Source organism: Suncus etruscus, chromosome 2 (genome assembly GCF_024139225.1).
Source record: "Suncus etruscus isolate mSunEtr1 chromosome 2, mSunEtr1.pri.cur, whole genome shotgun sequence".
NCBI lineage: Eukaryota > Metazoa > Chordata > Mammalia > Eulipotyphla > Soricidae > Suncus > Suncus etruscus.
In genome coordinates, this window is record NC_064849.1 from 132,001,687 (window position 1) to 132,027,632 (window position 25,946).

Below are 25,946 nucleotides of genomic sequence, written 5' to 3' on the forward strand. Positions count from 1 at the left end.
GTTGACTGGAGACGGGCCGGAGCGCCGGCTCCCAGCTTCGGCGGCCTCTAGTGAGATCCAGAGGGTGAGACGGGTGATGGCCGTGATGGGGGGGCTCCGGGAAGTGGGGAGAAAGCAGGGCGGCCGAGAGCGGGGACGTGCCAAGGGCGTTTGCGCGATTCTTTGGGATTCAGGGCAAGGATTCCTTTGGATTCAGGGAAGGTCCCGCGAAGCTGTGGACCTGTGGAGAAGACGTCCATGCGTCTCCCGCCTAGTTGAGCGGAGCCGGGTGGGGGGCAGGCCAGGCCTGAGTCAGGGCCGGGACCCAAGTGGTCTGTGGTGGTGGCCGCGCTGTCGTCCATGGGCGGGGCCCAGGCTGACCTGGGCGGCCCCCCCCCACACCCCTGAGTGGAGAAATGCTGCTGAGCTGCAGCAGCACTGGAGTTTCTGGTCCTCGGATGTGAGCTGTCTGTCTGTCGCCTCCCTGCTAGGCTCTGCCGTGGCTCAGGCCCGCCCAGGCCGCGCGTTTCTTGCGAGTGACTGATTGACAGCCCGACCGACTGACTCAGCTGTCAAAGGGGCCGGTGTCAAACCGCACCTGGTCCGGCTGGTTTCCCGGAGGAAAAAGGTGGAGGGAGACCAGTCGATTCTCCACCCAAGAATGTAGAGGCTGAGCCCCCCGCCTTTCTCAAATTGTCTTTTTTTTTTTTTCCTCAATGGAGGCGGTGGGATGAAGGGCGTTGTCTCCTGTTTCTGCTCTGGAAGCCAGATATGTAGGTTCCCCCCCCCCCCCCCCTTCCTGTACCTCAGATTATGTAGTTTGGTTTGGGTACTTGCTTGGAAAAAAAATCTTCCCTTTTGGAGGTTCCCATCCAGGACAGTCAGTCGCTTGCTTTCTGCTGTGGGAAGTCGATTTGCTTCCAGCTTTTAAGTGCTCCTTTGAGATATTTCAGGGCATGGCCTAAGGCTAAGTAAAATTTGGTCTTGAAAAATCCAGAAAGCATATGTGCTGGGCCATATTGAAAAACCGTACATCTCAAAAAACGTAGAATGATGTTTCTCTTCCCCCATCCCCCAGTGAGACTTACTTCCTCTTTAGTCCAGTGAAAGACATTTTATTTTATGATTTAGAGGTAAAGTACAAAAAAGCCTTAAGAGCGTGTTCTGGGAATAGCTTGCTTTTTTTGGAGGACCTGCTTTGTTGTAGTGTCTGTCTGGAATTGATTCATGATAACCCTTGGCAGTAAGGAGGATGAAGGTTGGAGAAAGTGTGCAAAGATCACAACAGTAACAGGAAATGGTAGTATGAGGCATGAGCATTTAGGGTTATGTGTGAGCTGCCACTGATGTCTTTTTTTACTGCACGATCTAATGTCGAGGCCTTACGGAGAAAATCATATTTACATAATATCTATTTAAGTTAAGCCATATGAAGTGATGTTTGAAATTCAACTGTTCTTTTACCTACAAAAAGGGCGATTTCATGTGGTTTCACTACTTGCCTTTATCAAAAAATTTTGCAACTCTCTTCCTAAGTGAATGATGAGATTATTAGCTAGTAAAAAAAAGTAGCAAGAAACATAGTTGGGTGTAGAATCCAGGTTTTTTGATTTCTCATACAGGATTTTACTTTTGCCTTCATCCATACTAGGTTGTCTGGAAGCTCATGCTAGATCCTATTTGGATTAAAAAGATCAGTATAAGACATAGTTCTTGCCTTCAAAGAGACAAAACATACACAGCAATTAATTTCAGACTAGTGTAAGATAGTCTATAGTCAGGTGCTGGACTCTAGCTCTGGAGAGTGCAGAGTGGGAGGAAAGAATTAGATTGATGCCAAAGCATCTTTTCTGCCATAGTATGTGGTTTCTGGAGCAAATGGGATTCCAGTTTGAGGATTCCATTGAATTTGAATTATCCATTATTTAGACTTCTGTGAAACATTTGCTACATATTTAGCTCCGAGTTTTTTTTTTTTTTTTTTACCAGTGTAATGCCACATAATGAAATTTAACTTTTTAAAGTTTTTTTAAATTTTTATTGCAGAATGGTATACATTTTTGTATATAATTACCTGCTGGTATCACTTGCAAGTGCTGGTGAATATGTAAGATTGGATTCTTTGGCATTTATTTAAATGTTTTGTGTAATCATAGGGAAATGGGAGGTGTGTGTGAGAAAGGAGATTGTGTACAATCAGAGTTAGTTTTGACATAGGTTTGTCCAAATATTTTCAAGTATGATGAAATTCAAGATGTTTGCAAAGGATCACAAGATAATGTGTGATTCTTTTCCTAAATGTTGCTTTTATACCCAAGAAAGAAATGTAGTAGAATTTACATTCTGATTGTAAAATCTTTTTGAGGGAAAATAGAATGTATCTAACATGCAGTTAGAAGTTAATGATTCTAAACTGATTTGTGGCCAGATTAGGATTCCTGCTGGTAACTCAAGTTTTAATTCAACTACATTTTGGGAGAGCGTGGGGGACTCACTCAGAAAACTGAAGCTGGAGAGTTTTGAGAGAAAACGCTAATTATCATTTTGACCTAGTAATTATGAAATGTATGTTTAATTCATTAACTATCTGGGACATTGATACTAGTTGAAATTTTGGTACTTTTGGTACAGTTGCTTGATTTTTGTCTATATAATATCAGAAGGAAGTTATATGCTAGGGGATGATCTGAAAATCTAGCCTCTTGTGAATCTCTCGGTTATAATGAAGTGGGTTTCAAATCTAAGATAGATTGTCGAAGACCCTTGCTAATTTAATAGAAATATAGCCTTTTCCCTGTCCCATTCCTATTTGAAAGTTTGCCCTGTGCACTCTGCATTTAACATTTTTCTTCTAACTTTGGTGTTCTGTTTTTTTTTTTTTTTTTGGTTTTTGGGCCACACCCGGTGACGCTCAGGGGTTACTCCTGGCTATGCGTACAGAAGTCGCTCCTGGCCTGGGGGACCATATGGGAAACCGGGCGATCGAACCGCTGTCCATCCAAGGCTAGCGCAGGCAAGGCAGGCACCTTACCTCTAGCACCACCGCCCGGCCCCTAACTTTGGTGTTCTGGACTACACCCTTTACTGCTCAGGCTTACTCTGACTCTGCTTACTCAGGAACCATTCCTGGGAGGCCTGGGTGGAACCACGGTGGTGCCTGAGTAAGTGTCTACTGAGTGCAGGGCAAGTGTATTACCTCTTTGACCCTCTGTCTCCATTTACCTGTTTGACTTTAAATCATCTTAGGACTGTTTCAAAATGAAATGCATGCTAGGTACCTCAAAGGATTTGCTTTTAATCAAGCAAGTAGCTGTTTAGCAGTTGCTACATTTAAATCTTTGAAATGCTAAAGAATAAAATGAAGGAAAGATTCAGGATGGAATACACTATGACCTGTTGTTTCAAGAAATAGTATCCACATATACTGTATTCTTAAATCTATTTGTATTAATTTATTTTAAATGTAATTCTGACTCACAAAATAGGTTTCGTTATCTAATTGTGCCAACATGGGTTGCAATCCATAATTTGGAAACCAGTGGATCAAGCTAGTGACCTGGTATGCTTCATATGTAGGGAACTGGGATAAATGCCGTGGGAGGTGACGCTTAATAATTAATTGATTTGGTTTCTGAAAACTGCTCTTAAACTGTTCCCTCTCCTTTTTAGTATCTAAATACTTTATTTAATTTGTTCCTTTTTTCACTCGTCTTCAGTAAATGAATCATTTTCTTTGTTTCTGGGGCACACCCATTGAGTGATGCTTATGGCTTACTCCTGTCTCTGCACTAAGGAATTACTCCTGGCAGTGCTTAGGGGACCATATATAATGCTGGGGAGCAGACCTAGGTCAGCAATATGCAAAAGAAGTAGTACAATCTCCTAGCCATAGTACTATCTCTCAGGTCCTCATTTTCTTAGTTTTAATCATGAAAGTGAGGTTCATTTGATTTCTTGCTGGTGTCTATTAAATCTTAATTTTTAAAATTTAGATTTCTATCTTTGGTCAAATATGCCTTATTTTTATAGCACTATTTTAGGGTAAAAATCGCATATTTCTACATTTTTACAATAATTATGTCAAAATTGTTTTGTTTTGTTTTGATTTTGGGCCCCACAGTGCTGCTCAGGGGTTACTTCTGTCTCTGTGCTCAGGAATTACTCCTGGCATTGCTCAGGGGACCTTATGGGATATGTCGGGGTTCAAACCTGGGTTGGCTACTTTAAGTAAAACCCTTCTAGTTGTACTGGTCCTTATATCAGAGTTTTAAGAAATAAGAATATTATGGGGACCAAAGCAAAAGCACAGCAGAAGGTGGCTTGCAGTTGCCTTGTAGGTGGGTGACCCAGGATGGACCAGGGTTTAATTCCCAGCATCCCATATGGTCCCCTGAGCCTGCTAGGAGTGATTTCTGAGCGCACAGCCAGGAGTAACTCCTGAGTGGGCCAAGTGTGGCCCTACAACAGAAACAAAACAAAAAATGAAATAATGTTAGAATTATTATTTAACAAGCAAATGGAGATATTTAGTTATGTCTGCTATTTATTCAAAATTTACCTAATTTTGTGTGTCCTTCCTGTTGGAATCTATCTATGGAATGCTGTAAGCATCTGCTTTGGCCAGACATCATTTAATGCTATTCTTTTTTTTTTTTTTTTTGGTTTTTGGGTCACACCTGGCAGTGCTCAGGGGTTATTCCTGGCTCCAGGCTCAGAAATTGCTCCTGGCAGGCACAGGGGACCATATGGGGCGCCGGGATTCGAACCGATGACCTCCTGCATGAAAGGCAAACGCCTTACCTCCATGCTATCTCTCCGGCCCCATTTAATGCTATTCTTGTATTGTGATTAACAAGTTCTGAAAAAAAGTTCTTTTGTGTCTGCAACAGTAGAAGAAAGTTCACTAAATATCAGTTTGCTGCTGACACTATGGCTAGCATTTGTTGAATGGAATGAAAAACATGTAATAGGTTCTTGCCCTTGAATAGCCCTATAAATTAATTAACAGAAGGACACACCACAGAAAAAATTTTAAGTATTTACCCTTTTTATGACCAGAATATGGACGAAGTTGCTATCGATGCATTTTACCAGTTTAATTAGGAAATAAACTGTTGTTTCTTACTTTCGATTTCTGTTTTATTGCTCTCCTTGACTCAGGTAATATAAAGTACTGAGATATTTGCTGGCTTGATCTTAAATGTTTGAACTTGTACAACTTACAGGAAATTGCCGTTGTTGTTTTTTACTTCATTACTAAAGACTAGTAAGAGGCTCTAAATGTTGTGAGTAAAGAAATAATGCAAGTCTTGGGGCCTGAGCAATAGTACAGTGGGTAGACATTTGCTTTGCATGAGGTGGATCCGGGTTATATCTCCTGTCTCTCATATTATCCTCCAGATTCCCCCTCCCTCCCGCTCTCACACAGCACCGCTAGGAGTAATCCCTGAGCATTGCTGTGTGTGGCCCAAAAAAACAAAACAAAACAAAACAAAACAAATAATAAGAGTCTTCTCATGTTAATTTTAACATTTTTCAGAATTACAAGGAAAAATGTGATATAGTTTTATTCATATATACAAGATCCTGTGCTTCCAAAATAGAGTTCACATCATACATTTTCCTTAAATCCTTTTTCTTTTTTTTTTTTTTTTTTGGGCCACACCCTGTGACGCTCAGGGGTTACTCCTGGCTATGCGCTCAGAAGTTGCTCCTGGCTTCTTGGGGGACCATATGGGACGCCGGGGGATCGAACCGCGGTCCGTCCTAGGCTAGCGCAGGCAAGGCAGGCACCTTACCTCCAGCGCCACCGCCCGGCCCCTAAATCCTTTTTCTTAAAGTACAAAGAACTATTAACATGAAGTATCCTTATTTGATATTCCTTCCAGGGTCCAAGGATTCCGTAGCAACAATGCTGTCGAGGCTTTTCCGAATGCATGGCCTCTTTGTGGCCTCCCATCCCTGGGAAGTCATAGTGGGCACAGTGACACTGACCATCTGTATGATGTCCATGAACATGTTTACCGGTAATGATAAGATCTGTGGATGGAATTATGAGTGCCCAAAGTTTGAAGAGGTTTGTGAAATTTAATTTGATTTTGAATACCAAGGAACTGAGACACTTTCAGTTTCTAGAGTGTTTCCTTTTAAAGATCATATAATCAAAAACTTAAGATCCTTTTTTTCATAATCATGGATTTACCTCAGATGTATATTTGGCTTACATAGTATCGAAGTTCACAAAATCCTTGCTTTTTTTCTACCCAATAATAAAGTCCTACTAGGTTTAATAATAAATCCAAAATAAGTCTTAGTGACTTATACTTAAAAAATAAGGTTTTGATAATTGAAAAATGGCGAGTAATGATTGACTGAAGTAGTGAATTGTTTAGAAAATAGATTATAAAATAAAAATAAAAGATTGTTTCAGTTTTGCTTGCCTACACTTATATATGGTAATATATAAACTCATGATACATACAAAATAGAAATTCTTATTTTACATTACTTAAATGAAAATTCTTATTTTTTACATTGCTTCTTTTCAAAAACTCATGCAATGGGTTTTTTTTCTTCTATTTCTCCCAATAGGATGTTTTGAGCAGTGACATTATAATTCTAACAATAACACGGTGCATAGCTATCCTGTATATTTACTTCCAATTCCAGAACTTACGTCAACTTGGATCAAAATATATTTTAGGTAATTGTTTTATTTTTTGTATACTTCTGAATTATAACTCTCTATTCAAATCTTGTATTGAAATATATATATTACTAAAGTGTGCTTCACTAATTTCCCTTTTGTGAAAGTTAGAGATTCTGATATTTGACTTGAATGGCCTACCGAAAATGGTATTTAAAAATATTGCGCCGCTGGGTGTGGCCCCAAAACCAAAATATATATATATATATTATATGGGACTGTTTGCTAATTTGTGTAATGAAGGATGAATTTTTTTCACTTTGTTGGATTTTTATTGTTTTAGGTATTGCTGGCCTTTTCACAATTTTCTCAAGCTTTGTATTCAGTACAGTTGTTATTCATTTCCTAGATAAAGAATTGACAGGCTTGAAGTAAGTATTTTAAGTCTAAATAATTTTTCCAAAATATATTATTTTACATAGATTTTTTTGTATATCATGTCACTTTTTGTACTTAAAACATTTGAACTCATAGTGATACTGTATGCCAGTAATGATAGTTTACTAATATTTTACATGTCCTCACTGTTAAACTAAATTATTTGTAATTTAACTAGTATCCCTCTATAGTATAGAATTCATTTACTTACTCAGTTGTATGGATTGAATATAAATTTTTTTGGTTTCCCCAGTGATCTAGGGGTGCAGGGCCACTTGATGATAGTCAGCCAATCAGGCTGGTGGATCAGGTCAGCACCAAAGAATATGTTGCTGCCCAGATCCTGTGGTGCTAGGGACCAACCCCATCCTCACCCCCCTGTGCTGTCTTACTAGGTTTAGATTTTTAGTTATTTTGTTTTCTCTTACTACCAATATATGATAAATTTACAGTAGTAACTAAGTTTTTGTTCCTTATTTTCTTAGAATACATTCTATAAATGAGATTCAGAGTCCTATCTCTACCAACTTTAGGGAAGTTTTTTTTGTTTTTACTAAGTCCTTGTTTTATTTGGGGGCCAGATCAAGCTGTGCTCAAGGCTTACTTCTGGCTTTTCACTCAGGGATCACTCCTGGTGAGGCTAGTGTACCCTATGCAGTGTTGAGATTGAAACTGGGTGGCCACTTGGAAGGCAAGTGCCTAAATTCCCTATGCTATCTTACCTGCCTGTCTGGCCAATTTACTGACCAGAAAGATTATTTACTTAATCTCCCCATAAATATAAATGACTGATGAAAAAACTACATATATTTTCACTTCCTCTCTGCTAATTCAAGAAAGTATTTTTGTTATTCTGTATTTTGCGATAAAATGATAGGTTTTCCCTTGTAAATACATTTACATTTTAGCATTAAAATATTTTGAGTGGTCAGTGTTTATCTTTGAGGGCAATGTTATAATAGAGTCCACCTTTAGGTTTGCAAAAGAGATTGAGATGCTAGATTATTTCCTATATGCAGGGAAATGTTCTGTTTTAGAGGGAAATATTTTCCCTTCTGGGGCTGGAGAGATAGCACAGTGGTGGGGCAGTTGTCTTGCATGTAGGGCAGTTGTTTTGCATGTGGCTGACCTAGGTGGGACCCAGTTAGATTCCCGGCATTCCATATGGTCCCCCAGCTTGCCAGACTCAATATCTGAGTACAGAGCCTGGAGTGACCCCTGAGCACCGATGGGTGTGGCCCCAAAACCAGTCAATTAATCAATCAATAAAATGTTTAAAAAAAAACATTTTTTTCCCTCTGTTAAATGTACCTAGTAACCTTTATTTTTTTTTTCCAGTGAAGCATTGCCTTTTTTCCTGCTTTTGATTGACCTTTCCAGAGCAAGTGCACTAGCAAAGTTTGCCCTCAGTTCCAACTCACAGGTAATTATTTATAAGGCATGAATGATAGTGGTATTTCTCTTTTTCATTTTATTTATAATAACAGTATACTAAGTTAAAGTTTCTTCATGACTAAGATCTAGGAATTGCCCACAATTTTAAGCTTACTTATCAAGTCTCACGGATGTTTCCTAAGTGTCTAAGAAATGTCTCAATTGTCTTAATAAGTCAAATAAAATTCTGGAGCTTAGATTATTGTCCCTTTTTCTTTCGAAGGTTTTATACGTTATGATAAGAAATGCCATAGGTAAATAAGAGCGTAATTTAGTTAATGAAACATATCAGAGAGCAGAACAGATCTAATGGAATAGTCTCAGGATAAATTTAGAGAAGTTTAGAAAACTTGAATAACCAATAAACATTTTATGCTGTAGTTTTAACAGTCTTGCATCAGAATATATGAATATAAATTGTGTTTACTCTTGATTTTTTATAATTGGTAAATATTGATTATTATTAGAGCATATAATTTAGATTTCATAGTACTAATTGATCTCAACAAATTCACCCTAAGTATTTTTCTATTAGTAGTAACCAAAATACAGAGGGTAATGAGAGAGAGAGAGTGAGAGAGAGAGGGGAGGGGAGGGGAGAGAGGGAGAGAGAAAGAATAGGCAGAGGTAGGCAGGGAAGGGTGGGAAACTGAGACATTGGTGGTGGCAAATGTGCACTGGTGAAGGGTGGTGTATATTTTGTGACTAACTGGAACTCAACCATGAACAATTTGTAACCACAGTGCTTAAATAAGGTAATTATTGTTTGTTCTGTTTTAGGATGAAGTAAGGGAAAACATTGCTCGTGGAATGGCAATTTTAGGTCCTACGTTCACCCTTGATGCTCTGGTAGAATGTCTTGTGATTGGAGTTGGAACCATATCAGGTTGTGAGCAATTTTTAATACATTTAAGAATTAGTTTGTAGGTAAAAAGAATGCAACATATTATATTACACGATTAATCTTAAATTATTTTTTTAAGTCTCTAGAAGTCTTTGCTGTTACTCTATAAATTCTTGATTGTATATCTCACAGTATGTCTCTGGTTTAGGGATTAATTAGTTAGTTGGTTACTTTTTTTTTTTCTTTCCACTTTCATTATCCAGGGTTTTGTGTTATTTGTTCATTGGTTGTTTTAGATAGTTTTAAACCAATGTTACATAGTTCTTTTAGTTGTTTCTTCTGTTTTTCTTTTTTGTTCATTGTTGTTTCTTCTGTTTGTTCATTGGTTGTTTCAGATGTTTATAGATGGTTTTAAACCAAGGTTTTATATTTCTTCTGGAATGCATTATTTAGCCTTCCTGTTGCCTATACTAAGTTAGTTCCTTTGTTTTAATTGTCATATAGGAGACAAGAACAAGAGTCAAGAAAGAGTTGCTCAGACTATATGAATTGTGTTAACCAGTAACCGAGTATTAACCCAACTCATAGATTTCTTCATCTTTAATTGGATAGTACAGAATTAGATGTTAAATTTCAAGCATAGACTCCATTACACAAGATAATTATGGTCTGCTATGGAAATTTGCCCAAATGAATATGTTATTGAGGTTTCATAATGGGACTAGATTTTATGGCTCTCTTGGAAAACCACAGTAAACTCTTATTCTGGCATATTTCCTGGTACCATAGAGCCCTCAATAAGGAATGTTATTGTTTCTGAAGTAAATTATCTAAATGTTAAAAGTATAGTTGCATATCCTTAAGAGTTATGGTCTCTCCAATGGGCAGTCTATTAAATATATATCTTCTAGTTTTTTGAGGTTAAGTTGATTATTCACATATATCATTCAGGCCAGAGCGATAGCATTTGCTTTGCATGCGGCCAACACAGGACAGACCCTGGTTCTAAATCTGGCATCCCATATGGTCCCCGAGCCTGCCAGCAGCAACTTCTGAGCACAGAGCTAGGAGAAACTCCTGAGTTTGTCAGGTGTGATCTAAAAAACAAAAAACAACCCCCCCCAAAAAAATCCCCCCAAACAAATATATCATTCAACAAATATTTTATTTAGCAATGTTGTTTTGTGAGGGATGTATGAGGGTAGCTTATCCCAGCATTACTTGGGAAAATTATGTGGTGCCAAGGATAAAACCTAGGGCTCCTTCCTACACACAAAACCCGTATTTCACCCTTTTGAGCCATCTCCCCTGGTAATTTTTTTTTTAAGTTAAATGCTCTGAAATATGTTCTAGTGGGGCACAATTTTATGAGTATTGACAAAGAGCTATGTAACCACCACCACAGTTCTAGAAAGTTGTTTTTGATCAGGTAAACCCATAATTATTCTTTTACTAGAGCAACAAAACATATGATTGTGCAGTTTTAGTGTTGGATAAGGAAATCAAGGGCTGCTTGTGTGAAATTGATTGGAAAGCAGTAGTGTGATATATTTTTGCCTTTATAGAAGAGTGAACCAGGGATATTAATTTTCAGTTAGGGTTTGGTTTAGGGTGAAAAATAGTCTTTTTTGGTTTACTTTGGGGTTGGTGGCATATGTGGTGCACCATAGATGTTGGAGTTCCTGCTTTGCTAGTATATACTCATGACCTCAAATCCCTGGAAAAGTACTTGCTTTACTAATATACTAATACTTTTATGTGTTATATCTTTTGAAAATCTATGCATGCAACAATAAAAAACACATGTACTTTACTAATAGTTTTTCTTTTTTTTCTGATCAGGAGTGCGTCAACTGGAAATTATGTGCTGCTTTGGCTGCATGTCAGTTCTTGCCAACTACTTTGTATTCATGACTTTCTTCCCAGCTTGTGTGTCCTTGGTTTTAGAGGTAAGAATAGTTTTAATTGGGGTTGAGTAGTATTTCTCATTTTATCACTTGACCTAAATGAAATCATATCTTCAAAGGTAAAATGCTTACTTTTGTTTTGTAGCTCTCTCGGGAAAGCCGTGAAGGGCGGCCAATTTGGCAGCTCAGCCATTTTGCCAGAGTTTTAGAAGAAGAAGAAAATAAACCAAATCCTGTTACTCAGAGGGTTAAGATGATTATGGTAATTAAAGTTTTCTTCTTTTAATACCCTTAGTTCCATTGTTAAATTTTGCTTTTCACTTTGTAGTTTTTCTTCCTTCTCCTTGTCTTTTATAAGATTGACTCATTGGTTTTTTTTCTTAATTTCTTTATTTCTTTGAGTTTCCTATTTTTTTGTCTCTCCTTTAAACATCTTCGTGTTATTTTCAGTAGTTCAGTGAAGATATTACTTTTGTATCTGTCACATAAGATCTTGGGACTTTCTTTTTCTCTAAAGAAATGTTTAATTCCCTTTCCTGTCTTCTCTTCCCTTTATTGTTGGTGTTGCTCTGAAAACTGGGGTGTGGTTCTTGCAAAGTTGGCGCTCTGTTAGCTGTGCTTGCACTCTTAGTCAAGAAAACTAGTTATTCGGGCCGGAGCACAGTGGTGTAAGTGGTAAGGCACCTAGTACGAACCTCGGTTCGATCCCCAGTGTCCCATATGGTCCCCCAAGCCAGGAGCGATTTCTAAACACATAGCCAGGAGTAATCACCGGGTGTGGCCCAAAAATAAAAACAAAACAAATAAAAAGAAGAAGATGGAAACTAGTTTTAATTGGGGCTGGAGAGATTGCATGCCTTGCATGCAGAAGGACAGTGGTTCAGATCCCGGCATCCCATATGGTCCCTGAGCCTGCTTGGAGCAATTTCTGAGCGAGCCTGGAGTAACCCCTGAGCGCTGCCCATGTGACCCAAAAACTAAAAAAACACATTCACACACACACAAAAACTAGTTATAATTGTTATTCTTATGGGGAGGGGGTTGAAGTGGGGAGACGCTGCCATGTTCACCAGTGCTCACACTTCATGTCTGGTGCTTGCTTGTGTGTGAGTTTAGCACATGCACATGGGCACGTGCGCGAAATCACTGACAGCAGAGTTGCCTGAATCACATCAAGACATGTGTGACTGATACCAGGGATGTGCTCATGATAATATTGCTGACAAAGCAATATTAAAAAAACAGGGTTTTTTTTTTTGTTTTTTTTTTTGTTTTTTAGGGGGAGAGGGTTCCTTTCCTTGTCATACCTGGTAGTGCTCAGGGCTGACTCTTCACTCAGGATCACTCCTGGTGGGATTCAGGGGACCAGATGTTGTCAGAGGAATCAAACCTCTGGATTGGCTGTGTGCAAGGCAAGTGCCTTACCTGCCGAACTATTGCTCTGGTTCCTCCAAGGCTCTTCCCCCCCCCCCCCCCCCCCCCCCCCCCCGACCCACCCAGCCACCCACCCACCTCCCGGGTCCAAGGCTCTTTTTTAACATAAGGGAAGGGTGTAGAAAATAGTGCCTGATAGCCACTTGCCTAAGGTAAGGGAAAGAAGTTTAGGTTCTATGTATATGCAGATGATACATGAGTTTATCATTTTTGTTTCAGTCTCTAGGTCTGGTCCTTGTTCATGCTCATAGTCGTTGGATAGCTGATCCTTCTCCTCAGAATAGTACAGCTGAAAACTCGAAGGTTTCTTTAGGATTGGATGAAAATGTGTCCAAAAGAATTGAACCTAGTGTTTCCCTCTGGCAATTTTATCTCTCAAAGTAAGTGCTTTTTTGTGTTGATGCAAAGTGCTCTTTGCTATTAAGTGTATAGCTTGTGCCTTTTATATTTCAGAATACTAACTCTTTAAATATGCTTTCTTATTTAGAATGATCAGCATGGATATTGAACAAGTCATTACCCTAAGTTTAGCTCTCCTTCTGGCTGTCAAGTACATCTTTTTTGAACAAGCCGAGACAGAGTCTACACTTTCATTAAAAAACCCTATCACATCTCCAGTACTAACTCAGAAGAAAGTTCCAGAAAATTGTTGTAGACGTGATCCTGTACTTGTCAGAAATCACCAGACCTTCCACTCATCGGAGGAGACCAGAGTAAGCAATGAAAGAAAAGGTGATTTTTTTTTTTAATTCTCTTATTCTCTGTTCTTCCTGTGCATCCAGTGTCAAGAAGTTGAGTTTGTTTTAAAACTTATATTCAGTGTGCTAAAGTTTTCTTTTGATCTCTTGAACAGTTGAGGTTATAAAACCCTTATTGGCAGAAACTGACACCTCAAACAAAGCTACATTTGTGGTCGGCCACCCCTCACATGATTCTTCACTGGAACCAGAGACACAACAGGAACCTGAAATTGAACTTCCAGCAGAGCCTCGGCCTAATGAAGAATGTCTGCAGATACTTGAGAATGCAGAGGTGAGGAAAGTAGAAATAAGCATTTTTTAAATTTTTGGGTCAAACCCTACATTGCTACCAGCATGATACTCTGAGGCCATGTGGATTCAAACCTGAAAGTCCGGGGCTGGAGCGATAGCATAGTGGTAAGGCATTTGCCTTGCACGCTGCTGATGTGGGACAGACCTGGGTTCGATTTCTGGCATCCCATATGGACCCATGAGCCTGCCAGGTGTGACTTTTGAGCACAGAGCCCCTGAGTGCGGCTCAAAAAAAACAAAAACAAAAACAAAAAAATCTGAAAGTCCATTATGTAAAATGTTTCCTTGAACCCTTTGAATTCTCTCCTGGATCCAAGTTTGGTGTCTTTTTTTGTTGTTGTAAGGAGCTCTTTGTTGTTAACTTAAAGAAAGAAACCATAGTGACTTTTACAAAGTTCTAGTCTACATGCTGTATTGCATGGTTATGAGCACTGATACTTACTTCTCATAACTATGAGGTGTAAGTGAAATCATCGCCATTTTTCAGATGAGAGCTTCAGGCTCCAGGACATTTAAGTAATTCCCCAAAGGTAATAATACATTAGGAAATGATGAGACTTAGAGTATCATGATTTATTGACACTTGATCCAGTCCTTTCTTACTACTTTTTGTTTTTGTTTTTTGGGTCACACCTTGTGTCGCTCAGGGGTTACCTTTGGCTCTGCGCTCAGAAATCACTCCTGGCTCGGGGACAATATGGGATGCTGGGAATAGAACCAGGGTCTGTCCTGTGTTGACTGCATGCAAGGCAAATGCCCTACTGCTGTGCTATCACTCTAGCCCCCTTTCTTACTACTTTTTAACATAGAGATGGGTAATTGTACTCTCAGTTATATGAGAGCCTAGAAAGGGTTTTTTTATTTCAGGTTTTTTTTGGTTTTAGATTTTGGGCCATACCTATCTGTGCTCAGGGAACTATGTGGTGCTGGGATTTGAACATGGCAGCAGTTCTACAATCATGCTAGATAAGCACCTTAATCTTTGTAATTATCTCTCTGGCTTCTAACGAGTTTTAGCACAGAATTGAGCTCCCAAGATTAAGGAAAATTGGGGCTGGAGAGATAGCATGGAGGTAGGGCGTTTGCCTTGCATGTAGAAGAACAGTGGTTTGAATCCCGGCATTCCATATGGTCTCCTGAACCTGCCAGGAGCGCCTTCTGAGGATAGTACCAGGAGTAGCCCCTGAATGCTGCCGGGCATGACCCAAAAACCAAAAAAATAAAAAAAAAATAAAGATTAAGGAAAATTGTGGCTTTATTTATTGTTACTGGAGTCACTCCCAGTAATGCTCAGAGGCTATCAGGACTGTACCTGCTTGGGGGCCATGCATTATCAGAGCCTGAACCCTGGGTCTCATTGCCAGGCATATGTTCTACCATTTTGAGCTTTCGCCAAAGTGGCAGAATTTTTTTGTTTATTTGTTTAAATAACCTGAAGTTCATAGGAACAGGTACTTTTCTTTGTGATTTGAGCTAGCTCTCCATGGTCATGTGCTGAAGATAAATGCTGTGTCCCATCTAATCTACTTAGTAAGAGTCATCCTGTATCTATACATGAATGAGTATAGAGTTTTTGTTTGTGTTTGTGTTTGTCATGCTCCCTGCTAGAGTTTGTTTTTATCATTTTCCTTATTCCTGTTCAAATGTCTATGTGCACATGTATACAATATGAGGGATGCTTGCTATGTGTAAGATGAGTGAAATTCATAGATTGAATATCAGAATCTTAATTATGAGTTTCTGTGAACTTCACTTGCAATATTTGATGTTTTGGTCGGAATATTTAATTTGAGAATTTTTGAAAAAAATGATCTTCTTAATCTTCTTTGAACTCTGATCCTTCAAGTGCTACTCTTCAATACTTGTTTTAACTCTATTAAGAACATTGTTTTAAATAGCTTATTTCTTATAAATAATTGAATAATATGAATTACGGTTCTTGGCATTTTTTGTCATTTCTCACCCTGAATTGTCTTCCATTTTTATACTTTTATTTAGCAAGGTGCAAAATTCCTCACTGATCTTGAGATCATTCAGTTGGTCAATGCCAAGCTTATTCCATCTTATAAACTGGAAACTTTGATGGAAACCCATGAGCGAGGTGTATCTATTCGCAGACAGATGCTTTCACAGAAACTTCCAGAGCCTTCTTCGCTACAGTATCTTCCTTACAGGAACTATAATTATTCCTTGGTAAGTTTTGTTTTAATTGGAGAAGGCTTACTTTGTAGTAGGAGCTGTGTATTTTCAGTGTAGAGTTTCACTTGGTACCTGACTTGAACTTTCAGGTGATGGGTGCTTGTTGTGAGAATGTCATTGGGTATATGCCCATCCCCGTTGGAGTGGCAGGACCTCTGTTCTTGGACGGAAAAGAATTTCAGGTTCCAATGGCAACCACAGAAGGTTGTCTTGTGGCCAGTACGAACAGAGGCTGCAGAGCTATATGTGTAAGTTGACATTTTATATTTGCCTTTCTTTAAGATACGCTCGAGGCCAGGAAACAAGAATTGGGGGGACAATCAAGGACACCTTTGGACCAAATGGAAGCATTTCCGATATTAATAAGTACTTGTTTAACCTTCTCTGAATAGCTTGGTGGAGGTGCTAGCAGCCGAGTCCTTGCAGACGGAATGACTCGTGGCCCGGTGGTGCGTCTTCCCCGTGCTTGTGACTCTGCAGAGGTGAAGGCTTGGCTTGAGACCCCTGAAGGGTTCGCGGTGATAAAGGAGGCATTTGACAGTACTAGCAGGTGGGTGTGGAATTACTTCAGAATCAATGCTGTCTGTAATAATCACTAAAATAACTTCACATATTTTGGCTGCTGCTGATGACAATAAAAAATGCTAACTTTAAATATAATTATTAATGTTTCATTTAGAGATGAAAAGAATGTTGATCTGAATGATTATATTTTTACAGGAAAATTGGGGAATAAAAGTCAGAACTAGGGACTAGAGTGATAGCATAGAGGGTAGGGCATTTGCTTTGCATGTGGTCAACCCTGGTTCAATCCCCGGCATCCCATATGGTCCCCAAAGCCTGCCAGGAATGATTCCTAAGTATAGAGCCAGGTAACCCCTGAGCACTACTGGGTGTGGCCCTCAAACCCAAAAACAGTCTGAATTAGTAATTTGTATGTTAGAAGGCTTACTATAATTAATTCTCCTTAGAGGGCTGGAGTTATAGCACAGTGGTAAGGCATTTGCCTTGCATGCAGCTGACCCGGGACAGAACCCAGCTTCTATTCCCAGCATTTCATATGATCCCCCATCCTGGCAGGGGTGATTTCTGAGTGCAGAGCCAGAAGTAATCTCTGTGCACCATTGGGTGTGGCCCAAAAACCAAAAAATAAAAATTAGTTCCCCTTTGAAGACCTTTGAGTTAGTTTTGCTATAGGTCAGACTCATTGACTTAGAATTTCTGGGAACAGAGAGATAATACAATGGATAAGATTCTTATCGTACATGCAGCTGACGCAAGTTTAATCCCTGGCATCCAAGCACTGCCAGGAGTGATTCCTGAATACAGAATAACCCTTGTGCTTCATCAGATGTGGCCCTATATGATTTTCCAAGCAGGATAGAATTAATATTAGTATTGTAGATTTACTTTGAAGACAGTTACATTTATAAAGAATCATATTCAGTACATCTTTATAAACTGATACACCTGGATACTTAAAATGTTTGCTTATTTTCATTTGGTCTTATAAATTTATCTATTATAAAATTACCATAACTCTTTTTTTTAGAGCACATCAGAATGACAGGGGCCAGGGAGATAGGTCAAAGAGTTAGGTGTCCTAAATTTGGTGCCTTCACTGCATACTTAACTTCCTAAGAAATTCTGGGTATGACCCACGTGGTAAGCCCCAGGCAGGGCCAAGTAGCCTGGTCTGGTAGGGATACTTGAAGCAGACTCTGGTAGCACAACCAAAGAGAACCCTGCCATTGCCCCCCCAAAAGAAAGAGAAACATAGAAATTATAATTGAAATAGATTTTTAGACAGTATTTAAGGAGAATGCATTTAATAAGTGATCTCCATAACTTTTATATATTAAACAAACTAAGTATAATTGAAAATGACTTCCATCTTTTTTTTTTTTTTTGCAGATTTGCACGTCTACAGAGACTTCAAATGAGTATGGCGGGGCGCAATCTTTATATTCGTTTCCAGTCCCGGTCTGGTGATGCCATGGGCATGAACATGATCTCAAAGGTGGGCCTGGCTATCCTGTGTTAGAACTTGTGCATGGGATTGTCTCAGGAGAGGGAGCTCAGGTGTAGAGCAGACTTGCTTTGGACTTCATCTGCTCCTTTACTTTTGAAAAAAAATTTTTAATATATATCTTTATTTAAGCACCATGATTACAAGCATGTTTATAGTTGGGTTTCAATCATAAACAGAATAACCCCCTTTAAGCTATATATATTTAAGGACTTCATCAGGGTTTATTGAAAAATTTTGCACATGGTCGACCTGGGTTTGGTCCTTGACATCCCATGGGGTACCTCAAGCCTTCCAAGAATGATACTTGAATGCAGAGCCAGGAGTAACCCCTGCATGGTGCTGGGTGTGGCCAAAAACCAGGAAAAAGTTTGTTGAGAGTAAATATTGATTTACATAAGTTCTATAAGTCAGGTATTTGTTAATGGCGTTTTCTATTTGATATGTTTAGACTTGGTATAATATAATCTAGCCTGAAGATTAGGAAGAATCTTGGCGTTAGCATTTCTAAATGTCCTGTAAACCCTAAAAACTGACTTTTATGGACTTAAGAACTTGTATAGTAAGGTCAAATAGCAGTTCTTATGTATAGCCCATTTCTCTTAAGCAACTACAACTTTTGTTATTTTAATTTTTTTGTGAATTACTAGACAAAAGTAAAATGTTAACCTTTACTTGGCTAGCAAAATTAATTTTGTATTTTTTTATTTGTAAAAACTATTCTGAAAGAAGTTAGTGATCAAAAGGATAAGCTATCAAAACTGTCATATGAGGCAAATTCTTGGCCCAGAGTATAGAAATGAGGATGCCACAGAAGGAGGGAAATGGGAGCAAAGATAGGGGTGTCAGGGTGAGGAGGAGGCCTGGCAATAGCATTAAGCTCCAGAGTCATTCCCTAGAGTGATGTTTGGGGACACGCGCAGTGCTAGGGATTGAATCAGAGTTGGTCACTTTCAAGGCAAGTGCCTTCATCCCTCTATTTATCTGCATTCCCCTGTCAATGAATGCTTTTAACTCATTTTTCTCTGCATTCAGTGAGTGAGTGTATCAGTACTACAAAGAACTTTGTTTCATGTCTGTAAAAAAGCAGTAGTTAGGAATCTATATCTGAAGAGAGATTAACTACTTGGATAGTTAATAAAATAGTTGGTACTTGTGTAGTCAGTTTCTTGAAAAATAGATATATTTTGAAGTGTTAAAATTATAGTTAGAATTATACTAATTGTTAGATACAGCTAAGGCCTTCTGATACATAAATAACTGCATTACAATGTAATTTTGCTTTATCGTTAACAGGGTACCGAGAAAGCACTTTTGAAACTTAATGAGTATTTTCCTGAAATGCAAGTTTTAGCCGTCAGTGGTAACTATTGTACAGACAAGAAACCTGCTGCTATAAACTGGATAGAGGGAAGAGGAAAATCTGTTGTTTGTGAAGCAATCATTCCTGCCAAAGTTGTCAGAGAAGTGAGTCATTAGATGGATATTTTATGACATTAATCTTTAATTCAGGGATCAGAGAGATAGCATAGCAATAGGGTGTTTGCCTTGCATGCTGCTGACCTGGGACAGACCCAGGTCGATTCATAGCATCCCATATGGTTCCCTGAGCTTGCCAAGAGCGATTTCTGAGTGCAGAACCAGGAGTAACCCCTGAGTGCTGCTAGGTATGGCCCCCCCAAAAAAACAAAAAATTTTTGATTGAACCACATATTGAGGGAAAGGAGTTATAAGCTGGTAAATAAGGTTTAATAAATGGGTCATGTTTTACAAAAAAGGTGGCTGTTTTGCTGCATCTTTCCTGTCTGAATGTGTGTGATAGTAACAGCACATTTCCTTTTGTTTTATTGGGAACAAGACTTAATGGGATCGTAGTTTAAAAACTCCCTTGTTTTCTGGGATACCCAAAAGGTTGATATTGGTGAATGAGGTTGAAGCTTAAGCTGTGCACAACTCTGTTTGTAGGTGTTAAAGACAACTACAGAAGCTCTGATTGAGGTCAACATTAATAAGAATCTTGTGGGCTCAGCAATGGCTGGGAGCATTGGAGGCTACAATGCACATGCGGCCAATATCGTTACTGCCATCTACATTGCCTGTGGGCAGGTGAGGACCCTGCAGCAGCTTCTCTTCTCTGTAATGCTTTCAGCACTGGTTATCGTTTTTTTCCTATTTTTCTTTTTTCTTGTTCACAGGATGCAGCGCAGAACGTTGGTAGTTCAAACTGCATTACCTTAATGGAAGCAACTGGCCCCAGAAATGAAGATCTGTACATCAGCTGCACCATGCCATCCATAGAAATAGGAACTGTTGGGGGCGGCACCAACCTGCTCCCTCAGCAAGCCTGTTTGCAGGTACGATGCACTGGGCAGAGACCAGCTACCTTGAGCCTCCTTGAACTTAGAGGTACTCTCTAAGTGAACAGCGCATCTCTGGATGGCAGCTTGTTCACTTCCCTTTCTTATTTTCCTTCCACTGAATGCAATGTGTCCTTGCATTGTCTATACTTAGGAAGTAGGTAAAAGAACAAATGGGGTTTACTTGTACTGTGCAGGGCCTGCTGCCCTTGTACATTGGCAAGAGCTCTTAAATTACATGGGGTTTCTACATTGTCAGTATGGGCAGTCAGATCTTTGTGCTTTGGGGCGAACCTTATTCTAGGTCTTTGAAATTACCCTTATTTTAGTAGGAAATTGTTGTGCAGATATAAGAATGAGCTCAGTTTTCTCCTGTGCCTGCAGATGCTGGGTGTTCAGGGTGCTTGCCAGGATAATCCTGGGGAAAATGCCCGGCAGCTTGCCCGAATCGTGTGTGGTACAGTCATGGCTGGGGAATTGTCACTGATGGCAGCATTGGCAGCAGGACATCTTGTTAAAAGTCACATGATTCACAACAGGTAAGACCAAAAAAAAAATACCTTTTTTTCCTCTCTTTTCTCATGTTTTCTTTTTTTTCCCTCATGTTTTTTCTTTTCTTTTTCTTTTCCTTTTTTCCCTCTTTTTCTTCTTCTTCTTCTTCTTCTTTTTCTTAATCATGTTTTCTCTTGATGTACCTGCACTACAGAAACTTGCTACTTGGTTACATTAAGGTTTACCATACATAATCGCGTATAAATAAGCCAAACCCCCCGCCCCCCCAAATTTTACCCTAAAAACTGGGAAACCTCAGTGACTGAGTATAAGTCAAGGTAGAAAATGCAGCAGCCACTGGTAGATTTCAGAATTAAAAGTTTTGCCTAAAACAATTACAGTAATTGAGGAATCAGTAGGTTAAATGTTTTTCAATATCTATTGCTAAAGAAAAATTATAAATTAGCAACAATAACTTTAAAACTTTAAAGTGCAGAAGACCATAGCTTAGCAGGTAATCAAGCTAAATCACAAAGGTTAAAATCCTTCAAAACTGGATTCCTCCTCCTCCTCATCTGTATGTCCAAACAGAGCTTTAGTTATATCTGACGTGAGGGTATCAGCATAGACATTGTCATCATCACTGAGTTCACAGATATCATCATCACTGCTGTTGATCTCATATAAAGTACAGAATCTTGTGGGTTAAATAGTTCAGTGGCATCCAGTTCAGCAGCCTGCTTCTTCAGTTCAGCCGCGCACCAAATCAAATAACCTGTATGACCCGAATATAAACTTATACTTGAGTGTATAAGATATTTAAAATTCCACTTTCCTGATAACATATGTCCCTACTTTGTCTTTTTTCTGCTATAGGTCAAAGGTAAATTTACAAGATCTCCAAGGAACCTGCACCAAGAAGGCATCTTGAATAACGTGACTTCTGAACTGCACCGTGGGCATTGGGTTCGGAAGGACTAAACATGAAATCTGTGAATTAAAAAGCTCAATGCACGGTCTTATTGAGGATGAATAGACATGATCATTGAGATGACCCCTCTGTTTCTGGCTCTTTGAGAAGGGTCTAAGACCCTTTCCATGCCATGCCAATCAGATCTGAGCCGTGTAGTGCTTCATACATTGCTCATTGGGAAGATCTCAGCTTCAATATACACTTTAAATCATCACAGATGGGAATCTATAACCCACTTCTAAAAGGGATTACAAGCCAGAAAAAATGTGCTTTCTTTTGATGAAATTTTCTTTTAATGAAACTGGTTTGTGGTGATAAGTGCGAGTTTGCCCTTCCTCCCAGGGCAAAATAAGTCTGGGTTGTAAAACTTGAAATAAGAGCTAATCTTACTTTTTTTTAATGTAAACTAATACTTCATTTGGTGCTGGTCTATTTTTATTTCTTTTGGGTTTAGCCAACAATTACTCTTCACCCAGGGACCTGTTTTCCTCATGGGAATAATTTCTCTTATTCTCAAACTCAGAGTAATGTGCAGAGCAGTGTGAAATAGTTCTCTATCAAGAAAACAAATCACTGCATTTATCTCGTAGGTTCTTTGTGCAGAGAGGCTTCTTGTCTAAATATAAATGTTTGATTCACCTGTACTATTTTTCTGCATAAGGCTTTAAGAAAAGAGAGTTTTTGTCCTCTTTATTAAACATGGAAGAGTAATGATGCTTGAACAAAAGTGATTCTATTGATCAAGAACATACATGTCTGTAATCTCTCAGAATAAGAGTGTAAAAGGTTGGAAAGGTAAATACCATTTCTCTAAGCCAATTTTAAGTTTTGAAAGGACACTTTAATAGACTTAGCCAAAAACCTAGATAGTTTTTCTTTTGGTAAAGAACTGTATCAGACTGTATATGTTGTAATAAAGCTTCATATGCTAGCAATTTACTGAAAGTGTTCAAGAGAGAAAGAAAACCAATTCGTATACCGGTTTAAGTAACACTTGAATCTTGGACCAGAGAAGCTAGTGTTCTTTCGTGAGAACCCTGGCTTGCTACTTGAGCCTAATAAAAGGGAAAGTCAGCATTTGGAGCCAGGGAAGGTGCCACGTGAATGGCCCTGAAGGAATGTGCCTTGTTCCTGTGGCCAGGAGGTGGGTGACTGAACCACGTACACAGGGCTCTTTGATGGACCCATAAGAGCTCATAGCTTCCTCAGGGGGTCAGCAGAGTTGTTGAATTTTCCTTTTTTTTAATGTACAAGTTTTGTATAAATAAAGAACTCCTTATTTTGTATTACATGTAATGCTTCAAGTGTTGGTCTTGGAGAACTAATGTCTCATGTAGAATACGGACTATAAAAACATTCCAGTACTGCCCTGGCAGCATGGAGAGCCTCTGAATGGTTGTATTTGCAGTGTTACCGTTGAAGACTGACCTTTTCTGTTGTATGTAAAGTGGAAATGGCTTCTGTTATGACTTCTCAGCCAGTGACATATTTACCAGATGATCTTTTCATGAAAGTGGCAGTGAAAAGTATGTTGAGTGTTCGCTTCGGTAAGACTAACCAGTGTGACTATAACTTGCTAAGTCAATGTTTTGTACAATTACTAAATTGTATACATTTGTTACACTTTTATTTCCAGTACTAGTAAATTATGAAAAGGAAGTTAATACTAAGTGTAAGCAGTGACTTTTTTTTAAAATTTTGATTAACCCTAGTCCTGAAGCCAAGAAATTTGTCAAGTCTAGCCAGAACGGTAAACTATTATTCAGACAAGGCATTTCAAGACCAGTTAGCATCTCCACAATATTCTTTTCATTGCCAACTTCAGCACGAAAGAGCCGGTGTTATATCTACATAAAATCGTCTTTCTTCAAAAAACTTCAGAGGTTTTTGTTGGCTTAGAATTATCATCTCAGGGCCAGAGAGATAGCACAGTGATAGGGCATTTGCCTTGCACCCGGCTGACCCCGGACATACCCAGGTTTGACTTTTGGCATTCCATATGGTCCCCTGAGTCTTCCAGGAGCAACTTTTTAAGGTCAGAGGCAGGAGTAACCCCTGGGTTACTGGCCCAAAGACCCCTCCCTGCCCCCCCAAAAAAGAATAAAAAGAATGATCTCAACTGGACTGCTTTCTGTTTTTGTTTTGGGGCCACATCCAACAGTGCTCAGGATTTTCTCCTGACTTTGCAATCAGGATCACTCCTGAGGGTGCTCAGTGGACCACCTTGATTGGTAGGGATTGAACCTGGACTGGCCGGCCATGTGCAAGGCAGGCACCTTACTCTGTAGCTCCAGGGCTTTTTGAATATGGGATTGGTGAGTGGGTATGAGGTTCTTTGAGTAAAGGGATATAAGAATTGAGAAAGTATGCCTTTAAACTATCTGCTGAATTAGAGAGAACAGTTTAGTAGAGCTACAGTTGAGCTCTTTGAGAACAATTAGTTCCCATTTATGTACAAGTATTAGAAACACTTGTTTTTGAAGATGAGATGGTATATATGAATTAAAAGCCATGGCTAAAGAATCATTTTGATGATTGAGCATCTATGTGGTCAGCCACTTTGGAGTAGGCCAATCAGAATGCAGTGAAGGGTTTTCTTTCTTTTCTTTTTTTGGTTTGAATGATTCAGTGAGCAGTGAAGTGAGATGCATGTAGCAGACAGGAGTTTTTCAGTTGAGTGGAGAGACTAAAACCCAAGGGAACATAAAGGGTCTATGATCAAAATGAGGCTACAGGAGAGCAAAACTCATCAATAGAAAGCCACTGTGTAACAGGGTAAAGTAAGAAATTTTTCTAGGGACTGGAGAAATAGCATGGAGGTAAGGCGTTTGCCTTGCATACAGAAGGTCGGTGCTTCGAATCCCAGCAACCCATATGGTTCCCTGAGCCTGCCAGGAGCAATTTCAGAGCATAGAGCCAGGAATAACCCCTGAGCGCTGCTGGGTGTAAGCCACCCTCCCCACCCCCCAAAAAAAGAAAAGAAATTTCACTGTCCTAGTCACGTTTGAATTTCTAAAACTTTGCCCAATTAGCAAAAAGGTTTACATTAGGAGCTAGAAGAAATACAGCAAATGACTCTGTTTTCGAGGTTTTAATATTTTTTATATAGGCATATCTGGAATACCTTCTGCCCCCTACCGCTTTTGAGGGTGGCTGAGAGCTAAACACTCGTTAGAAATTTCAGTCCACTCTAAGGCCATTTTGTGCTAGCAGCTGGTTAGGAAGTAGAAAGTGAGAGTGGTTCCTTTTTATATTGTAACTCATACTGGAGCCTGTCTAAAAAGATTGCTGGCCTCATTCCTCCAGTTTCCTGATTTATTTGGCCTAGACAATGAATCCAGGACTTGGGGTCTTGCAGCTGATACTTCTAGATTTCAGTATGAGGTGTTTGTTAGGAACATGTATGATGACATTTCGAAGCACATAGATGGAAAGCACCCATGGAGACCAAGTGTTGGCTAATAAGGATTAGGATAGATCCTAGAAAGATGATTAACTCAAAAATAGATCTTTTGGGGCTGAGGCAATTTCTGAGTGGGGAGGGCATTTGCCTTGCATGGGGCCAACCCAGGTTCGATCCTGATCCCATATGGTTCCCTGAGCCTGCCAGGAGTGATTTCTGAGGACAGCCAGGAATAACCCCTGAGCACTGCTGGGTGAGTCCAAAACAAACAAATAAAAAATAGATTTGGATTTAGTGTTTATCTCTTCTTAAACCTGTGTTCCCCTAACACCACAAAAAGTCTTGACATCTTCCTCTTCAGCCAAGAGAATTTCTCTTGGCTCTCCTTTTCCCTTGGTTTCTTTCTGCTTTCTCTCCTAATGGTCCAAATAAGACAGGGTGAAAAAAACAAACAAATTTGTCCTTTTGCCTGCTTTTGGATCATACCTAATACCATGCAGGACATTATCCTAACAGTGCTGGGATAAGAGGGGGCATATGTGGCCCAGGGTTGCAGCCAAAAGGGCCAGCATGTAAGGAAAATGTCCTCCCTACCTTCTATCATCTTTCATGCCAAAATCACAGTTCCTGTGCAGATACTCCTCACTCAACGACCAAATTACATTTAGTTGTTAAGTGCGGAGCTACATGTACTGTATACAGTAGTACAGTATATGCATAGTACTTGACACTACGGTATTCTGAATAAGTAAAATAACG

General features: G+C 39.3%; 1 protein-coding gene across 1 annotated transcript; it reads left to right on the forward strand.

Annotated features, from left to right (window-relative positions):
* Positions 1-23,448, forward strand: HMGCR (3-hydroxy-3-methylglutaryl-CoA reductase). The gene is made up of 20 exons (XM_049768752.1): positions 1-64; positions 5,868-6,055; positions 6,571-6,682; positions 6,969-7,056; positions 8,402-8,486; positions 9,278-9,383; positions 11,184-11,290; positions 11,394-11,510; positions 12,902-13,062; positions 13,170-13,414; positions 13,536-13,714; positions 15,733-15,927; positions 16,023-16,181; positions 16,326-16,483; positions 17,848-17,953; positions 19,259-19,429; positions 19,928-20,068; positions 20,158-20,316; positions 20,704-20,858; positions 21,688-23,448. Exons 2-20 carry the CDS (start codon positions 5,891-5,893, stop codon positions 21,740-21,742), a joined length of 2,664 nt encoding a protein of 887 aa, XP_049624709.1. The 5' UTR covers positions 1-64; positions 5,868-5,890; the 3' UTR covers positions 21,743-23,448.
* Positions 23,449-25,946: the final 2,498 nt, after the last annotated feature.

Excerpts from the sequence above, each read along its gene's own strand:
- HMGCR (XM_049768752.1), top strand. The coding sequence starts at position 5,891 with ATGCTGTCGAGGCTTTTCCGAATGCATGGCCTCTTTGTGGCCTCCCAT. Across the intron at positions 6,056-6,570 it reads AGTGCCCAAAGTTTGAAGAG|GATGTTTTGAGCAGTGACAT; the intron begins GTTTGTGAAATT and ends TTCTCCCAATAG. Across the intron at positions 20,317-20,703 it reads CTCAGCAAGCCTGTTTGCAG|ATGCTGGGTGTTCAGGGTGC; the intron begins GTACGATGCACT and ends CTGTGCCTGCAG.